Consider the following 20576-nt stretch of genomic DNA (forward strand, 5'->3'; position numbering starts at 1 on the left):
TATATCTCAGAGTTGTAAATAAACAATTTGCTGTTAAATAGTTATTTGATGTAAGGCACTTCTTGCAGTTAAGTGATGCATGTACTCCTTTTACCCCTTAACTATGTTGATCTTGGGACTAGAGATGCTGGTTACTTTACTTGACTGCTGGCTTTTGGGAGAGATAAACAGACAAACCTCAGATCTGATGTAGTCTTTTTTTCATTTGATCCTTGATGATTGAGTTTGGTTCCGATATCAGAACCGACTCTGACATTACTACAGCTCACACAGGCCAGAAACTCTCGAGCATCACCCTTACCCATAATCCCCCTCTCGCGGTTACCCCAGATCTCATTTGCTGCTTTTATGAACAGAAGCGTTTGCCCCAGCTGTCAAGCTAACTTCATTTTTTAATATTTCTTGTTAAAAATTTCAATATCTTCCTTTTTTCTAGAGTAGATTATTACTTATAAAAATATCTTCCTTTCTCATTTTGTCTTTCTGTGCATTAGTGTACCTTTGCTGTCATTGTCGACGGTTCCTTCTCGTACGCTTACGTGCATTGACAGTATCATTGATAGTCCCCCCCCTCCTTTATTTACAAAAAAAAAAAAAAAGTAGTACTCTTCTTTAGAATGCTCTGTTCTGCTTTCTCTGTACACTTCAGTGTACCTAAAACCATCATTGTTGTTAGTTCCCTTTTCTTTCTCTTTCTTTTTGTCACTAGTTTCGTAGAAGTGTGGTGTTTGTTTCTCTATCATTCTCTGTCATTATGGCTGACCAATGCAAAGGCCCCTCTGGCTTTAAAAATGGCAGACATGTGGTCACAAAATTCCTTTCTCAGACTCGTATCTGTTGTGCATCTATTGTTTAGGTGCCGCACATCTTCAGGAAGACTGTAGCATTTGCCACAGCTTTAGTCACAGAGTTCTCGTTGAGAGAAAGAAATTAATCTTGAAGGGCGTAATTCCTTCAGCTATTTGAGGAGGCCATGTTCGCAGAAAAGAGTAAAACCGATATTTCTTCCCCATCGTCTTCATCATCTTTAGAAAAGACCAGAAAGTGGAGCTTGTTGGTTCCATCATCCCCCTTGAAACCGACTCACAAGAAGCATAAATCCTCTGCTCCATGAAGTGTATCAGATCCGATGGATTCTTCTTCAAACACTTTGGTGCTGGAAAAGAAGTCATTGGCACTGACAATTGTTTCGGTTCCTAAGACCTTAACACCAAAATCTTCGGTACAACAGGAAATTCATATTCTGACTCAGGACAAATGCCTCGCCACTTCTTCACTGACAACCTCGGCACAGACAGTTCAACAACTTGATTTACCAGAAGTGGTTTATTCACCATCTATTGACCCTTTTGCTGGTGAATTGCAAAGTGGCTATTTACAAAGACCTGAAGCACCTTCCCAGGCCTCTATCCCCATTCCACCAAAAGTCTCACAGAAGTTGATGTGGGGAGACTAGTGAATAAAATTCTGTGAGCAAGGTGACTTACTGGACTCCCTACGGGTCCAGCCCCTTTGGGTCTTGAAGCCAATTCATCCTTTACCCCCTTAACTACTCCTTCTCTGACTTCCTCTGAGGTTTTAGAGATGTCAGCTTTGAGTCTTCCAGCACCGACTGTATCAGTTCCGGCAAGCTCACTCCCTTTGGAACCGATTATTTCCCTGAGTTCTTCGGCTCTGTCTGATTCAGAGACCTCCCAGGGCTGTATCTGTCCTGCTGACTCTGAGGAGTATGAGTCGACTCCAATTTTTTCAGAGCTGTCCCTGCTCCTTGGAGCTTCGGCACAGCTCACTTTGGCCCCAGTTTCTGTCTAGGGGGCTTTCTCATCATAGTGGGAAGTGACCACGGTTCCAAGGCAGTCACTGTCTGTTCCAGGCTCCCTTTCCTCTTTGGGGTGCAGCAGCCATCAGGGCAATGGAGAAGGCTTGTCCACAGCAGTCTCTGTCAGCCCCTTCTTCCTCGGAGCATATCCCATCCTCACACTCCTTTGTTCGACCTGTCTCTCCACTTGGGCAGTGAGTACCAAATCTGCAGGTCCCACAGATTCAGATTCTGTCCTCTTCTGATGTCTCCCCAGACTATCCCTTTTAGGAGATTCCTCAGAAGAAAAAGTCCAAGAGGAAGCACTTAGATTTTCCACAGGAATTGGTCATAGAAGACACCAATTTTGATGAGGGGGAAGGGTCCCTAAGGTCACACCCTGATGATGTCTCCTTTGGAGACATGTTAAAAATTTTGAAACAGAGGGATGACTGGAAGTCCCAAAATCCTTCCTCAGAGTTAGTGTACCTGCAGGCTTTCGGTACCCACCCACTGATGAGCTCATTTATTTAAAATAGCAGCAGGCATGGAAGGCACCAGATACTACTGAATCTATCCCTTAACAGACCGGAAAATATTTTATCCACCACCAAGGGCAAGCAGTTCTGGGCCAAAGGTTTACCAGTAGATGCCATGGTCATAGTGACTGCCACCAAAAAGGAACTTGCTGAGGAGATTTCCTCTATCCATCCACCCAACAAGGAGTCTTGGGCAATGGATAAGTTTCAGAAGCAGATTTATGCTTCATCAACCTTCCCTTTAAGGTCTTTCAATTTCCTGGCACAGTTTAACAGACTTCAGAGGGATCTGATCAAGGAGCTATCAGGTACCCTAGCAGGATCGGTCTCTGAGGGAGTCCAAGAGAAAGTGGCTTCTCAGTTAGCTACCCTGGAGTCTGTGTCAAATTCATCCATGAGGCTCATTGTTCATGCAGCTGAAGGGACCACCAGAGCAACATATTCAGGCGTAGCCATAAGTAGACATGCTTGGATGCATCTATGTAATTTATGGAGCCATTTAAGTCGTCATTCGTCATTGCCTCTTTTGATGGATCATCTCTGTTTGGCCCCAAGGTAGGAGAAACTTTATCCAGGTGTGAGAAGGATGGTAAGACCCTTTCTGCTGTAGGACTACATTTTTCCACTCTAGAATCTTTTCAAGGAATCATAGGAAAGGTGGAAAAATGTGGTTCAGAAAGTCTCAAGTGCCTTTCCAGGACACATGTGAAGCCAGTCCCCCCAGAGTCGGGGGGGGGTCTATAATGGACAGCATTGTCCACAAGGCAGAAGTGGCCTGCAGAACAGGGGTTCCAGTGACTCCCTTCTCAGGGAAACCCTATCAGCGCTCCTAAACTGAGGCCCAATTTGTCTTCCTGTGGAGGCAGTCGAGGGGCACTTATCCCTGCATCAAGACATCTGGCTACAAATAACTTCCGATTCCTGGGTGCAGAGGATCATTTCCAGAAAAATATTCAGTTCCATTTTTTCTCCCTCCCCTGTGTGCAAAAACATCCTTGATGTTCCACCTAGCCAGAAGGAACAAACAGCAATAAAAATTCAAAGGCTTCTAGAAAAAGAGCCGAAGTGGATGAACGAAGTTTATTCACACAAAATGCACAGAATGAACGCCACTAATAATACAATTACGTTTTCGTATAAACACTTCTTCAGATGCTGTAAACACACATGAATCATCTCATTTATATACTGTCACAACACTCAAACTAAATTTACTATTGGATGACCAATCAACTTCATTAATATGAATAAAATAAGATTCTGTGCCTTTTGTGTGAATAAACTTCGTTCATCCACTTTGGCTGTTATTTGGTTGCTCATTTGGTTTACAATTTTCAGTCTTTTTTGGAGCCATTTTTCGTTGGCTTCTAGAAAAAGAGTCATCCAAGAAGTCCCACCAGACCATATAAAATCCAGAACTTATTCAAGATTCTTTTTAGTGCCAAAAAAGACAGGGGAGACCAATTTTGGATCTAAACACACTGAACAAGTCAGTTAGTCAAGCCAAGTTTCGGATGGTCATAGTACACTCCATACTTCCTTTATTGGAGAAGGACAACTGGATGTTCATAGGTTCATAGGTAGATACTAGGCTATCTGCCCTAGGGCATTTATAAGCCTAGCCAGAGTGTATTTGGCTTCCGCCTCCCTATTAGATTAGCCTACTGTGCCTCTGTAAAGTAGGTCACAGAAGGTACCCTTTTAAGATTAGTTTAATGTGCCACTGTCTAGCAGGGACACAGAAGAGATCCCAGGGGTGAATTTGCGATTTCCCATCCACGCGTCCAGATTTCACTTGGAGGGTCAGCGAGGGGCTGTGTCTAACATGAATTGGGATTCTATTCCAGAGTGAGGGGAGCCTCTGGGAAATGAATCTGTCCCTTCAGCATGTCCTATTTATTTTTGTGCTGAGGTTTAGGTCCCTGGAGCATGTAGCTCTAAGGGACTTGGATTTTTTGAGGTGGAGCATGTCCATTAATTCTGGGTTTGACATGGCTTTGTACGTCAGGCATAGATTGCCTCTGAGTAGGCGGTAAGCAACTGAGTAGAGCAGGAGTTTCTTTAGTCAAGCTGCTTAGGACATCTGTTTGTAGCCTATGATCCTCTTGGTGAGGTACTTTTGGGGTCTCTCCAGTTGCTGCAGGTTTCGGGTAAGGTACATCCCAAAAGGGGCATTGTATTCAATTATGGGCCTGATGAGTGATGAGTAGAGGGGCACAATGACCTCTCTTGATCTAGATGCGAACCCTTTCATGATAAGGTGGGCTATATAGAAGGTCTTTCTATAGGTTCATATGATGAGATATGTGCTCAATAAATCTTCGGGATGCTTATTATTACCATATAAAAATGGACAAACAATCCAGAAGATTTCTCCAGAAGATTTCTCCGGTTCCGGCTGGGAGCCAGTCATTACCAATTCAGGACGCTGCCCTTTGTTCATCAAATGCATGGCAGCATTAGCAGCTCACTTGAGACTGCTAGGATTCTGGGTGTTTTTGTACATGGACGACTGGCTCATCAAGACTCCAAGCAGGCACCTTCTGATAGAAGGAAGGGACTTAGTTTTCCAGACCTGCGCTTATTTGGGAATAAGAATAAACTATGAAAAATGCCAGTTGACTCCACCTCAAACATTACAGTTTATAGGGGCTATACTAAATATTGACAGCCTTAGCTTCTCTTCCTCCCGAAAGGCTTCAGTGAATCAGAGCACAGGTTCAAAGGATAATACACAGTAAAAAAAAGTATCTACTTTTCTGATCTTACAGGCTCTGGGATCCATGGCAACAAACTATAACTCTGGTATCCCTAGCAAGGTAGCACATGAGAATTCTACAGTGGCTTCTAGCTTCTCAACGGTCCTTTTTACACTGACCAATGTCGGACCAGATTTTGATCACTAACCGGTGTAGAAAAGATCTAGCTTGGTGGATACTTTCCAAAGAAATTCTTCTAAGCCACTCATTCACCTCTTCAGAACCCAAGGCCATAGTGACCACAGATACCTTCCAGATAGGGTTGGGGGGCATTTTTTGGGCAAGACTGTCCAAGGCACATGGTCCCTTACAGAGGCCAACTTGCATATCAGTGTTCTGGAGCTAAGAACGGTGCTTTTTGCATTGCAAGCCTTTCAAACTGCTCTTCCTCTGGGAATGATTGCAATTCAGACAGACAGTATGTCATTAGTTTGGTATATCAACACACAAGGAGGAACAAAATTGTACCCCCTTTGTCAAGAAGCGCTCAGAGTGTGATCTCTTCCAGCCGCTTTCTGACAGCAACTCACATTCTGGGAAAATCCAGTGTAATAGCGAACAAACTGAGCAGATGTATTCTTATGCCTCACAAGTGGCCTCAATCTAAAAGTGGCAGAAAGGATTTTACGTCAGTGGGGCCAGGCTTGCTATAATCTGTTTGCCTCTCCCCTAAGCAACAAGTGCAGCAACTACTTTGCCTTAATCCCCCCTCCGGGGTTCACAGGGAGACTCTCCTCCACATTTGGCCCCCCCGATTCCTGTAATCCCCAAATTCCTACAGAGAGCACTCAAGTTGAAGAGCAAAGTACATTTCGAACCTCAAGCTGACAGCATGGTTTTTCCAGTTCCAGTAATTGCCAGACAAATTAATCTATCTTCCCCTGTGAGCCACATTCTCATAGCTTCACAGAAGCCATCCACCTGTAAAGTATACATGAGAAAATGAAAGAGGTTTACCATATGGGCTTGTGAAAGTGATATTGACCCTTTTTTCTGCATCTGTTGAAAATATATTAGACTTGCTAGCCTCTCTCCTCTATGCAGGGGCTTCACCTTCTACTATTAAAATTCAACTAACGGCAATTTCTAATTTTCATAATGGTTTTGGAGAACGCTCCTTAGCTTCTCACAAACTTTGTAAATCCTTAAGAGGGACACTTTTGTTGAAACCTCCCTTAAAGGACTCTACTCCACCTTGGGATTTAAATGTAGTGTTACAGACCATTATTCATTCCCCTTTCAAATCATCTGTAGATCGTGATCTGAAATATTTGTCATGGAAAACTGTATTTTTAGTAGCTATAACCTCCGCTAGAATTTCAGAAATTCAAGCTTTATCATGCAAGCCACCATATCTGATCTTTTACAGAGACAGTCTCTCCTTAAGAACAAATCCCTCCTTTCTACCTAAAGAATTCTCAGAATCCACTATCAATCAGTCTGTTGAGTTGCCAGTATTCTTCCCTAACTTTGTGAACAAAGGTGACTACTGTTTGCACTTGCTAGATATTCATAGACAATTACGTTTTTGTCTTCACAGAAGAAAATACTTAAGAAAATCTGACCAGCTATTTGTTTCCTTTTTAATACAAGATTTGGCAAATCAGTCAGCAAGGTGACCTTAGCCAAATGGCTCAAGGATTGCATTTCCTTTATCTACAGTAAGAGCAAAATTGTTTTACCTAGGCCAGTTCTGTAGCCACTTCAGCAGTTTTTCAGTCAAGGGCTTCAATGGATGATATTTGTGCAGCAGCAACTTGGGCTTCTCCACATACCTTTATTACTCATTGCAAATTGGATTTAGTCTCAAGGGATAGAGCATCCTTGGGTTCAGTGATGTTCAGGAATATCCTTCCGTGAGTGCTCCCAAGATCTAAGGTAGCTGGGGACTCTGCCCCAGTTGTCAAGGATAAAATGAAAACTGACATCAGATAAGTTATGTACTTACCATAACATTCCATCTGTTGAACCATCCATCCTTGACTTCCCTCCTTCCATTCCCTGGCCTTTGAAGACGTTTTGGTGGAACGGATAGTTTCATGTTACTTATTATTCTTATTAAGGTATAGCAGATGTGGTTTCCACTAAGGCCTCCTTTTATATACTTTATTTCTAATATGCAAACTCGATCAGAGGTAACTGCGAGGGGGGGATTATGGGCAAGGGTGAAGCTTGAGAGTTTTTGGCCTGCACGAGCTGTAGTAACGGCCGAGTTGGTTCCGATTCCTGAACCAAACACAATCATCAAGGATAAATCAAAATTGACAGCACAGTTGGAGTGCTTTGGTAAGTACACAACTTCTTTTTTCTGTTTTTGGCTGCTGCAGGCGTGCTTTACTTGTGTTGTATGGGACCTCCAGAGACATTTTTATTTTGCACTAACCAAGGTCCTTCCTTGTCAGCTTGATGTTTGGGTATCTACATTTAGTTGTAAAACATTTAAATTTGTAATGCAAATGCCAGAATGCAGGACCTTTCAGTTAATCAACACTACTCTGTACTAGATTTATTTTATTTCACAGCACCCATTTATACCACTACTCTGTTGGTTACCACCGTGTTTCTGCTTCCTGTAAATATGTACATAACTTCCCTTTCTACTTGCTCATTGTCATCTTACAACTTTTACCTTTGTCTGTGTCTTTGTCTTTACCATTATGTATCTTACTTTGTCCTGTAAACACCTTGTATTACCCTGTGCAATTTCCAAGGCTAAACCTGATACTCACTCTATATTTTAACCCTTCTGATTCCATGTTTCCAGTTTTAATATGTGCTTCTTAACATGGTGTAAAGTTTGTTCACCTTTTGTTTGTGACTGTTTTGTAGGACATTTGTGTCCCACTTTTATTTGTAATGGTTATATTTTTGTTGATACTGTTTTGAATGCAACCCAGGCTGAGCCTGCATTGGTCATGCTGTGATTGGTGCTCTACTCCTGTAACCAAAACGTAAATAAAAAAATAAAAATATTAAATAAATTTATAAGAGGAATTTAGCTGCTTGAAAGTGAATATGCTCTCCGGAAGTGAGAAATGTAAAGTTGCTGTACCATTTTAGTAATGTTGTCCAAAAATACAGTTATATTTGGTAATATCCACTCCACACTATTACCAAACAAGGGTATGACCCTAATTTTTTTATACCCAACCTGTGAGAAAATATTTGCTGACTTTGCAGTGCTCTTTATAGAGACAGTTTGTGTGATTTGTTGACTGGAGTAATGGCCCCCTCCCAACAAAGAAATCAAATTTCCATTTTTTCCTGAGCAGAGGTGACATGGTGAAGTTGCCAGTTAAAGGATAGAGGGGTGATACTAACATGGGGTAATAGTGTAAATTTAGTAAAAAATTGAGATGAAGTGGAACCTAGTAGAAGGGATAGCAGACCTTTAGGGTATACGGAGGTAAGATTTTCATGTAAACAGCTGGGCATGTTAGCCCAGTCAGTTTGTGATAGACTCACTTTATGCCTTTTTTTCCACTTTGTTAATCAGGCTACTTCTAGTTTAGCAGTCTTTTCGGGTGTTAGTAAGCCCTTGCATTCATTAAGGAAATACACTGTCTTTTTGAATTATATGTGCTTGTTAAATGCTCTGTCTTATTTTCCTTTTGTTTTTTTCAGCGAAATATGTGGATTCAAAGCTTCGAGCAGGAAACAAGGAAGCTACAGATGAAGAACTTGAGAAAATGCTGGATAAGATTATGATAATCTTTAGGTTTATTTATGGTAAGTTCAAGTCATTTAATATATTGTATTATGATGAGTATTATTTTTAACATGTAATATATAAAGTTTTAAAGAGCTGAATAACATCACAATGTCCATTGCAGTGGTGTGTTGCACACTTCTGATTTGTTGAGTTTGAGAAACTGAGAATGTCCTCAACCAGCCAGAATGTCACTAGTACCCCCAGGATTTGAATGACAGTTTTAGCAGCTTGTAGTATGAATCTTGTTGCTTTAAAATACATAATGTGATGTCAGTCTTGCCTTTATTCTCACTTGTGGGTTGGATCAGATCCATCTCGGCCTTTTTCAAAAGCTTGAGGCCTTCAGCAAAGCTCGTGGACATTCTCCCTTGCCCCTAATGCAGTTCCCTACATCCCCCAGATCTCATTTGCCACAAAAGTCGAAATATAAAAATGTGTCTTGAGAAAATTACAGAAAAGAAAAGTAAGAAGCACAGATCTAAAATGTTTAATTGTAACGTTCAAATATTGTAGGTACATATGTAAAGGCCCTTACTTGGTGACAGATGGTTACAACCGTAGTATTTCGCGCCCAGGGTATTGCAATTGCAGCACAGGAATGGTGGTGTACATTGCAACTTACACTTCGTGTTCGGCTTTTTACGTAGGTAAGACCATAAGGAAGTTGAGGGAAGGAATGGCCGAACATGTAAGGGACATTAAAAATAAAAAGAAAGAAAATGCATTTTTACACACACCCTGTCTTGAGAACTATAAGAAATGTGTGTTTTATTATTGATCAAATTATTATCACTCAGTGGGGAGGTGACAGTAAAACAAATTTAGAAAGGTTAGAATTAGAATGGCAGTTATGATTGAATGCCACTAGTATGCCAGGCATCAACAAAAACTGCTCTTTGGCTAGTGTACTTAAGGTCTTCGAAACTGTAATATTTAGATTACAGTAAAGTGTTGCGTGTTTTACAATATAATGGGTATTAGATCATTAACAGCTACTTCAGTGTGTTACTAGGATGTATATATGTGGACATTATTCATTATTTATTATTACTGTATTTGAAGTTTTACACTCTTAAATTATTACTGTAAGGTTATATATACATAGCTTTCCTTTTTAGCTTAAATTTGGATCATCTACATGTGTTTGTGTATTTTTAATATATCTTTTTAACTTTAAAGTAATTAGTTTAGAAATCACATGACTTGGATTCATTTAAATAGACAGCAACAGGTTATGGCTTTACTCTGAATAAGCCCAACTAATTCATTGGGTGAAAGCGCTTAGTGTAAAGTTGCTTTTTTGAAACAAACTTGGAGTCTCCAGGATCTTCCTTCCATTTCTGAGCTGGTGACTTCGTCTACTCATGTACCCCTTCCACAGGACTGCAGAGACCCCAGGCCTGAGGATGTCCAGCAAGGGCCCCCCCCCCTTTTGAAACTTCCCCAGATTACCCCACTGAGGAAGTCCCTCAGAAAAGGACTTGCAAGAAGAAGCATCTGGACTCCCTGGAAGAATAGGTCACATCTGATACCGACCTCTTTGATGCAGAAGGGTCCCAACGGTCACATCCTTAAAGAGGTCTCCTTTGGAGACTTACTGGAAATGTTAAAACAGAGAGGTGACTGGCAGTCCACAACCCCTTCATATGAGGAGTCGGTATACCTGAATGCTTTCGGGTCTTGGCCTTCCACCTCTTGGGTGACCCCTCCTTCCGATGAGTTTGATTTAATCTCTTGGAAGTCGTGGGAGACCCTAGACTCCATAGAACCAACTCCTGTAGGCCCAAATAAGTATATCACTGCCCCTTGAGACAAGCCTTTTCTTACTAAAGGTGTAGCAGTTGATGCCATGGTGGTGGCCATTAAAAAGGAACTTTCTCAGACCAGTTCCACTATCCATCCCCCGAATAAGGATTCTAGGACCATGGATAGGTATGGGAAGCATGTCTTTTCATCAGCAACTTTCTCCTTACGTTCACTGAACTACTTAACTCATTTTACTAGGTTTCAGAGGGATCTGATAAAAGAGCTATCGACTCCCTCCAAGGAACTGTAGCTGATGTGGTGAGAGATAAGGTAACTGCTCAGCTTGCTACCCAAAATTCGGTTGTATGTGGCAGATGGAATGAGTAGGGCAATGAGTTCAGGCATCTCTCTTAGGAGACAGGCCTGGGTGTACCTTTGCGATTTTGCGGAGCCCTTCAAGTCTTACTTCATTAATGCCCCTTTTGATGGCTCCTGTCTTTTTGGGTATAAAGTAAAAGAGACGCTCACCAGGTATGAACAGGAAGGCAAGTCCTTATCTGCCATTGGAGTACGTTTTTCCACACCCACCAGACCCTTTCCCAAAGGTCAAAGAGGTAGTAGAAAGATGTGACTAAAAATGTCACAAAGGTCTTTCCAAGATACACAGGATGAAAATTCCCCTAGAGGCAGATGGGGGGGAACAATAATGGAAGACACTGCCCTCATGGCAGAGGAGGCCCGCAGAATCAGGGCTCCAGAGAATCTCTCTTTGGTAAACCTTTTCAATGCTCTTGAAGGGGTGCTCAATTGTCGCTGCACTTTCATGCCCGGCTAAGAATAACAAATGACAGATGGGTGCAGAAGATAATATCCAGGGGTTATGTCATTCCCTTTTCCTTCCCCATTCCCAAAAACAAAACCAGTTCTGGATGTTCCACCCTGTCAAAAGGAACAAGCAACCTTAGAAATTCAAAAGTTGCTAAGAAAAAGAGTTATCCAAGAAGTCCTCACAGACCAGAGAGGATTCAGTACTTACTCAAGATTCTTTTTAGTTCCAAAGAAAACAGTACTGGAGACCCATCCTGGATCTCAGCAATCTAAACAAATTGGTGGAAAAGATCAAGTTCCAGATGTTGACACTGCAGTCAATACTTCCATTTGTAGAAAAAGATGATTGGATGTGCTCTATAGACCATCAGGATACATACTACCATATATGGATGGAAAGGCAGCCTAGAAGGCACTTGCACTTCCAGCTAGGAGCCAGTCACTTCCAGTTTTGAGCTCTACCCTTTGGTCTCACTGCAGCCCGCAGAGTGTTCACCAAATGTATGGGCATAGTTGAGGTTCACCTGAGACATCAAGGATTCCAGGTGTTTCCATATCTGGATGACTGACTCATAACTGCCCCAAGCAGCATTCTTCTGCTACAGGCCAAGGACTGTGCTTTTAAACTCTGTTGCTCTCTAGGGATTACCATAAATCATGAAAAATCTGCTCTAGAGCCATGTCAAAACCTGGTCTTTATAGGAGCAGAAATAGATGCAAAAAGAACGATAGCAAAGCTTCCACAAGGTGGAGTGGACGATCTTTGGTATTATGTAAGAATGCTGATTAGAAAGAATGGAGCTTCTGGCAAACTAGTTCTTCAAGTTCTGGGCAAAATGGCCACCTCAACTGTCCTTATTCCATTAGCTCATCTCCACATGAAAATACTTCAGTTGGTTACTTTCAATGCATTGATCAGTTCTAGAACTACCAGTGACACACAAAACTTTGATAACCAATTCATGCAGAAAGGCTCTCCAGTGGTGGATACACTCTCCTCAGGAGTCTCAAGGCCATCACTTTAGTCCTCCTCAACCCCAAGCCTTGCTGACCATGGACGTTTCTTAGTTTGAGAGGGGGAGCATTATCTGGGAAAGACAGTTCAAGGCATTTGGCATCAATACGAGGCTCATTTGCACATAAACATCCTGGAGATGCAGGCCGTGCTTTTAGCATTGCAAGCATTTCAAGATTCCTTCCTCTGGTAACAATTGCAATCCAGTCTGACAACGTGTCTGTGGTCTGGTATATAAACAAGTAGGGATAACCCGATCTTATCCCTTTTGCCGAGAAACCCTAAGGGTCTGGCAATGGGCTACATCTTCCACTCACTTTTTGATAGCTATGGACATCCTGGGGAGGTCCAACGTAGCAGACAAATTGAGCAGAGACATGCTATGGCCACACGAGTGGTTTCTTAATCAAAATGTTGTGGAAGAGTTTTTCTGGAAATGGGGCTAGCCTTGCTGTGATCTTTTTGCTTCGCCCAGCAATGCCAAATGCCCTGATCCCCCCTTCAGGGGAGTCCCCAAGGGATGCACTTGTTCGCAATTGGTCCCCTGGACTTCTTTATGCCTTTCCACCAATTCCTCTGATTCCCAAACTACTTCAGAAAATAAGCTTGTTGAAGATGACAATAATCCTAATTGGTCCCTATTAGCTTCAACAGATTTGGTTCCTCTTTCTCTGGCCTGGTACTCAGGACGAACCGTGAATTCTAGACCCTTTTCCAGATCTTCTGACTCACCCATCAGGAATGGTTCATCCCAATCTAAACAACCTCAAACTGACAACTTAGCTGCTCTAATTCCCCTGAAAGACAGGTTTCCTTCTCTTTCCTCTCCTGTAAGACACTTTTTAATTTCGTCACGTAATTCATCTACATGAAAACTCTAGAATGGAAAATGGAAGAAGTTTGTTTTATGGGCTAATTCTAATCAGATTTAAAGCTTCTGTTAAAAAACTCCTGTTCCCACTGATAAAGAGGCAAGGGAAAATAACATGCAATAAACTGTTAAAGATTTTTGGTGCAGCCACCGAAAAAATTTAGTTGAAATTCGGCGCTATAACATGATATCCAAGTTTATGATTCCCAGTCTAAGGGGGGGTCTAGGTAGTGTAGGGGCAGGCTCAAGGTTCTTTTTTTAGGCCTAACAGGAGTCACCAGCCTTCTGGTGGTCAGGGTAGGGGCAGGGTCAGTCCTTCAGTAAACAAATGTCTTTCAGGGCTTTTCAGCTCTTCCTGCCTGGCAGCTCTCTCAGGAGAGGGAGGAAGTCTCTCTTTTTCAAAGAAAATTGGGATTTATTACTCCAAGACAAATGGGTGTTTGGATATCATACTTCTGGTTACAGATTTTATTTCCATACAATGCCCCTTTCAAAGGCATGCCAGATGTTCTTCCTCCACAAAGAAATCTCCTCACTTTTTTTCTGACATTCAAGTTCAAGATGTTGACGCTACAACAGCTTTTACTCTGCTGCAAAAAATCACTGGATGGTAACTTAGATCTCAGGGAAAGCTTACCTTCATGTGCCCATAAGGCTAAGTGCACGAACTCCTTAGCAGATGGTGTTACATCCCCGGAGTGGATCTGGATCTTCATGTAATCTTCATGTATTTGCTTCAAAAATTGACAGTGACAGACTCCAGACATAGATCTGTTCGCCACCACCAGCCAGCCACCAATTGCTGCCACAAGGGGTTATTGCTCCACCACAGAAATGCTTGGTCCTTGGAAGTCAGTTGGAAAAACCTTCATGTGTCTTTCCTTCCCTCCCTACTCTTTCTTCCTACTATTAATAAAAAAGGTACAGACAGGCCAAGGATGATTTTGATAGCTATTGGCTCCGCTCAGAACAGGGGTACCCACTACCACTGGTCTGGTATGGAAGCCTCCATGGTGGCCTTTCCTGATTCCTCATCTGTTATCTCAGAAGGATGATCATCATCTCACTGTCAAGCAGCTTCTCTTTCATCTCTTCGCAGCCTGGCATATTCTGTGTTGAAACACAGCAGGTCTCAACTTCCTCAACAAGTTCAACAAGTGATTTTGGAAGCTAGGAAGCTAGAGTACAAGGAAAGTGTACTCAGAAAATGGAAAGAGATTTTTTTTTTTGTACAGCAAAGAAATTGCAGGGTTTCTGAGCCTAATTTGAGTGCGGCTCTTCAAATACTTACTGAGTTTATGGACAAAGGTTTGTCCTTCTCTTCTATTAAGATTCATGCTGCAGCAATTTCAGCTCACTATGATTGTGACCCACCATTTCGTTATTCCCATCATGGCAAGGAGATTCCAGCTGGGATTAGCTGAGTTTATGCTTATAATTTTGTATATATTCTTGTATCATTTTATTTTGAACTTTTTGGCAAAACTTTTTAATGAAGGTGCTGCCGCACCTACTATTAGAGTTCAGTCGGCAGCAATTTCAAACTTTAATATAGGAGAAAATGGCTACGGAATCATGTCAAACAGGCTTTGTAAAGGCTTCTTGAAAGGAGCTACACTTTTAAGGCCTCTGTACAAAGATCCTTCTCCACCTTGGGATCTAACTTTTGTGTTGTTGCATGTTATTTATCCTACATTTGAACCTTCTGTTAGATGTGACTTAAAAGTATCTTTCTTGGAAGACGATCTTCCTGGTAGCTATCATCTCAGCAAGGAGAGTTTCAGAATTTTTCATACAGACAGAGTTTCTTTATGCACCAACCCCTCCTTTCTGCCCAAGGTTGTATCTGAAAGTAACTTCAGTAAATCTGTAGAGTTACAGGTGTTCCTCCCAAATTTTCAGAATAAAGGGGAGTACTCGTTACACCTGTTGGACGATCATAAACAATTGCATTTTTACTTACATAGAACCACAGAATTCAGAAAATCCGATCAGCTGTTTGTTTCCTATTCTAGCACTAAGAAAGGCCTACCAGTAACTAAGGTTACCCTGTCCAAATGGCTTTCTGAATGCATTTCCTTTATTTACAATTCTAAGAACAAAACTTTTCCTGTACCTGTTAAGCCCATTATACCAGGGAGATGACTACTTCCTCAGCTTTCCAAGCTTGGCTGTCTTTGGACAGTATCTGCGCTGCAGCTACATGGGCAACTCCTCATACCTTTATTGCTCATTACAAAGTAGATTTGGCCTCCCGGAGTAGAGTATCCTTTGGTTCTATGGTCCTGAGCAATATTCTGTCATGAGCCACCCAAGAATCAGGTAGCTTGGGACACGGTCCCACAAGTGAGAAAAAAGACAAGATTGACAACATCATAAAGAAGTTATGCACTTACCACAGCGTTCCATGTGTGTTGTCCATCTCTGCCTTAATTCTCACAACCCACCCTCCTACCCCTTGCCTATGTTCCTGTGAGACCGGGTGGTAGTAATTGGTTATCTTTGGACTCTATAGCCTCAGAAACCATTTGTTCCTTTTTATGCTATAAATAGTTTTACCTTTAATTCCACTAATGTTTATTTATCATGGGCAAACAAGATCTGAGGGATGTAGGGAACTGCGTTATGGGTAAGGTAGAATGCCCACTAGCTTTGCTGAAGGTCTCGTGCTTTTGAAAAAGGCTGACATGGATCTGATGGATTGGATCTGACCCACAAGTGATAATAAAGGTGGAGACAGACAACGCACATGGAACATTATGGTACATACGTAACTTCTTTTTATATGATCCAGTTTCTCTGTTTCAAACATTAGGATTGGTCACCACAGACAGCACTGTCTTACCACCTAGAGGCTTTCCCAAACCTCACACTCTTCCCTTGCTTCTGTCTCCTGTCCTGATCTGTTGTTTCAGTGAAAAGCATTGCATGGTAATCCTCTGGCTTGAGCTCATTTTTTGATGACTTTCTCTTCTTTTTGATGAAGTAGTACTACTTTTCTTGTATATAGCTTCTCATTTTTTGGTCTAGTTAGGTAGTGCAGTTGTATTTTTCTTTGAAGCAGCTACTTTTTGGTGTTTTTTATTTTTTCCAACTGCTTCTGTGTATTAAATGTTAGCGGTATGCTGTGATCTCCCCCACGTTTTTTTTTTTTTTTTTTGCTTGTCTTCTAGTCTTATTTTTGGTTATCTTTTTTTAGATTGTGTGTGGCTAATCTTTTCTTTGGGTTACCACTTTGACTGTAAGTAATGGAAGCAGAGTATTTCATTGTTTCTGGAGTCTGTGATATAATGTGTCAGACACTGTGGACAAAGCCTCAAGATTTGACAAGTACCAAGAATGTAGTCACAAGATTTCACCCGTCTCACATAATTTGTGTCAAGCCTTGGGGTGGTACATTTATGCTGCTTGAGATTTTGCAAGAACTTTGGTAGCGCTAAAACAAAGATTTCATCTTAAAGGTTTCCTGCTTTCTGAGGAAAAAGGAAAGAAAAATAAGAAACGAAAAAAATGGAGGAAGACAGGCCTTAAAAAGAAACCGGCAGAAGTCCATCTTCACTAGAAGGAGTCAAACCTGAACCTTCTCCATCTAAGACAGCTCCCCCCTTCAATGTGGATCAACCATAAACCACTGGGGTATCCCAGATGAAGTTCTCCATTGTTCCTTACTCTGCTCAGAGAAGAAGGCTTGAAAGCTTCATCTCTGAGGAGGAGCTTTATAGATATATAGTTGAGGCCTTCCAGCTCGGTCTGTGAAGTCTTCTAGGTTGGATATCTGGATTGGGATTATATGATAAAGACCCTGATTAAGACCCAAAGTGAGATAAGTGCCGTCTCTTCCCCACTTCTGGTTCTGTGGCAGATAGAGGTAGGGCCGTTATTCTCCAGCTCATACGCTCCTTCCCCAAACCCTGTCTTGGCACTGGGTGCCTTAAAGCTAAATGTTTTATCTGTGCCATCCATGTGGTGTTACTGGTCCTTCACCCTTTCATGCCGACTACTTCCTTGGCAGCTGTGACCTTGACACTGACCCTTTTTGCTGAAGTCTACTAAGAACAAAGTTATCTGAGTTGACAGGTTGATACTGATGACATTAATTTCTCCTTTGTTGGCATTTACAGTATCACCCTCATTCGCATTCAAGCTTTCTGTGCAGAAGACATTTTTGGCATTATGGCTGATGTCAGGTCTGGCATTGGTGTTATCATCTTCGCATAAACCTCTTGGAGTTGATGGTTGAGAGACCAATAACCTCAGTACTGAAAGTATCTGCTTCACTAACTGAAACTTTGGACATGGTTCCAAGTCAGACAAATAGCTTGTTTGGCCCAGAATTGGCACTTTCTACTTCAGTTCCATCCCATCACTGCCTCGGTGTTGGGAACCTTGACTTCCAAAATGGCTGCATATTGAGTAACAGGTTGTTTCTAGCTCTCCCAGTATTAAAACAGAAACTCAGCAGAGAAAGCCAGCAGACTTGTGTTTATGGGTAAATTTCATTAACTGGCTAGTAAGTGCACTGCTTGGATGCCAGGAATGAAGAAATACAGAAGACTTAGAAAAAAATCAGCTACAAAAAGTGAGGAAGAAACACTGACTGGAGAAAGTTCTGCAGCTATTCAGCAGAAAGCAACGCAGTCTTCAGACATGACTTCCAGTAACCTACAGGAAGATGTAAGACAACAGCATATAGACCTGGTTAAATTAAACAAAACACTGATGGAGTATATCAACACAAACAACAAAAGGCTGGAAAAAATGAAAGACACTTTAACAGATATTCAGATGAGATGATAAAGCTGCAAAAATCAGAGGTTCAAACAAAGAAAAGGCTGACTGAATATGAGACTGCTCAGGAAGAGATGTTTAAAAAAATAATAGAATTAGAGGACAGAGCATGTAGGGAAAACCTGAGATTTTCAGCTGTACCAGAGAAGCTAGAAAAAAAGCAGACTGCTTTAATTTTATGAAAGCACAAATAAGCAACCGGACTGGTATTCCACAGCAGCAGTTGTTATTTGAAAGGGCACATTTGTCTATATGCTCCAAACCTGGCTACAAGAAAGCAGCCTAGACCTTTACTGTTAAAGACGCAATCCTACCAGCAGAAGGAGTTAATTCTGACAAAATTGTGGCAGAAGGGCAAAGTACTAAAAGTAGGAGGCAGCAGAGTGTGGAGAATGATTACTCATTGTACACCAGACAGAAGAGGTGCAAATTTATTCCACTGTTCATGGAATGTTGAGATGCAGGTGTGAGTCAAACTGCTGTACCCAACTGTCTTCAAGGTATTCTTCCCTGGAGGGACAAAATCATTTCTGATGAAGTACATGCTAAGGAGGAAATGCAAAAGTTTGTCCCAACAAAAGGTAAGCTGTGTAACAGAAGGAGATTCTGCTTCTTGTTCTTTTAGTATTAAAGACCACAGAGGGACTGTAACTGTGAAATCTTTTCAAAATTTTCACCAGAAAATGTTGGAGAGAAGGAAGGGAGCACGAGAGTTTACTAAAAGAATTGAGAATATGTTGGAAATGAGGCAGAGACAAGATTTCAGAGATGAACAGTAATAAAACCAGAAACTTAATATGGGATTGTAATGAAATAATTATATTTGTGAAATATGACGGAACAAGACAATCTGGAAATATTGGACTTTTTTAGAATTTGTTGGACTTGTGGGGGACTCTAAAGCATATGCCCTACTTCATGTCATTAATGTTCGGAAAAGTGCTTTGGGGAAGGGAAGAGGAGGGAAAAAGTTAACTATAAGTAAAGATTTTTTAGGTAGTACCAGTTTTGTGGCATGTGTTTTTCTTTGCATGCTATAAAGTTTTTTTTAGTAATTTTTAAGTGTAATGGGGATTGTAAACAGGTGCTGCTGTTTTTTTCTTCCCTCTCCCCCTCTCTCTCTCTCTCTCCTTGTTCAGTTTTAAGAAATGTCGGGACTGCAGTGTATAAAAAAGCCTGGTTAAAAGGCACGATAGGGGAACATTTGATGTGCTTTTTCTCATTATTAAATGGGGAAGTGGCTGGATTGACCTTGGATTGATTTAGTAACAAGATTTTGGAGAAAGTAAATGAAAAAGAACATTGAATATTGAGACTTTTTTTCTAGTAAATACATGTATGCTCAGTAACAATTCTGCAGCTGGTCTTCATGTTTCAATGGAAGCAATCTACTAAAAAGAAACTGGCTACCTGGTTCTCCTGTCTCCATGGAGACAATCTGTTAAAGATAAATTGGCTACAGTCAAGTGGGGAGTGATTGGCTGTGGAAAAAAAAAGAAAAGAGAAATTGTTTAGGAGATAATGTTCTCTGAAAGCATTCAAGCACTTTCCCAAATCAGTAATGTTCTCTGAAAACATTCAGACATTTTCTCAGCTGGAAGAGCTATAAATATAAGACAAAACCAGTCAGCACTTAGTAGAAGCACAGGCTGCATCATGCATCTTAGCATGGATGACCGTTCTTTTAGGTTAACTCAAGTTTGTGAGTGTGGCTGTCAGTCTGGGACTTCTGTTCCTGTTAGTAGGGTAAAACTTTTATATTTGAAGGTGTACATAGTTTTGTTTGTTAGTATCAAGTTAATAGGTTTTAGTGGGTATTGGGGATGTGTTTATTTTTTGTTTGAGGGGTTTCAGTAACATAGGCTGAAATGTGTATGACAAGAAAAAACTGTATAAAAGTTCAACATGCCAAATAGTTTATATATGTAACACAAAAGCAGGAACTAGACATTTAACAAAAAAGCTGTTGTACATAAAAGGTGGAAACAATAACTTTTTAATACAGTAATGTTTTCTTTAATGTCTTTAAAAATGTAAATGGCTTCACAGGTAAATACAAAGAAAGAGCATTGACTCATAAAAATGTAGACTGCAAATTGGTGTGTTACAAGAGACATACAAAGGACTGAACATGTGAATTTGATAAAGAAAGGTTTTCAGGATGGCTATTCAGCGGAATACGTGGGACAAAAGAAAAGAGGAGTACTTAATTGCAAGAGGAGCTCCAGTAATGATAAAAGAAGATAAAAAAGATGATAATGGCAGCTTGCTAGTGCTGAGGGGCCACTGTCAAGGGAGGGGGTTACACTGGCATGTATTTACATTCCACCTAAAACTGCTATAATGGAGCTTAAGAAAATTCTGGGAGAAATAATCAGTTTTCAGCAAGGAATATTACTTATAGTTGGGGAATAAAATTTGATTTGCAGCAGTGAAAATGTGTCTGGGGCAGAAGGGAAAACTTAACAAAGGAGGGTAGATTTTTGAAGAAATTTTTGAAAATATTTGGCATGGAAGATG

The 20576-nt window shown here is 41.1% G+C and overlaps 1 protein-coding gene across 1 annotated transcript in view; it reads left to right on the forward strand.

Annotated features, from left to right (window-relative positions):
- The window catches only part of CUL4B (cullin 4B), a 3236793-nt gene that overhangs the window by 1755045 nt on the left and 1461172 nt on the right, over nucleotides 1-20576 (forward strand). The window contains exon 12 of the mRNA XM_044057336.1: nucleotides 8721-8825. Coding sequence (XP_043913271.1) covers nucleotides 8721-8825 — 105 coding nt within the window. The remainder of the gene's footprint in view (nucleotides 1-8720; nucleotides 8826-20576) is intronic.

This window comes from Protopterus annectens, chromosome 15.part0 (assembly GCF_019279795.1).
Source record: "Protopterus annectens isolate FY-2018-M chromosome 15.part0, PAN1.0, whole genome shotgun sequence".
NCBI classification, from domain to species: domain Eukaryota; kingdom Metazoa; phylum Chordata; order Ceratodontiformes; family Protopteridae; genus Protopterus; species Protopterus annectens.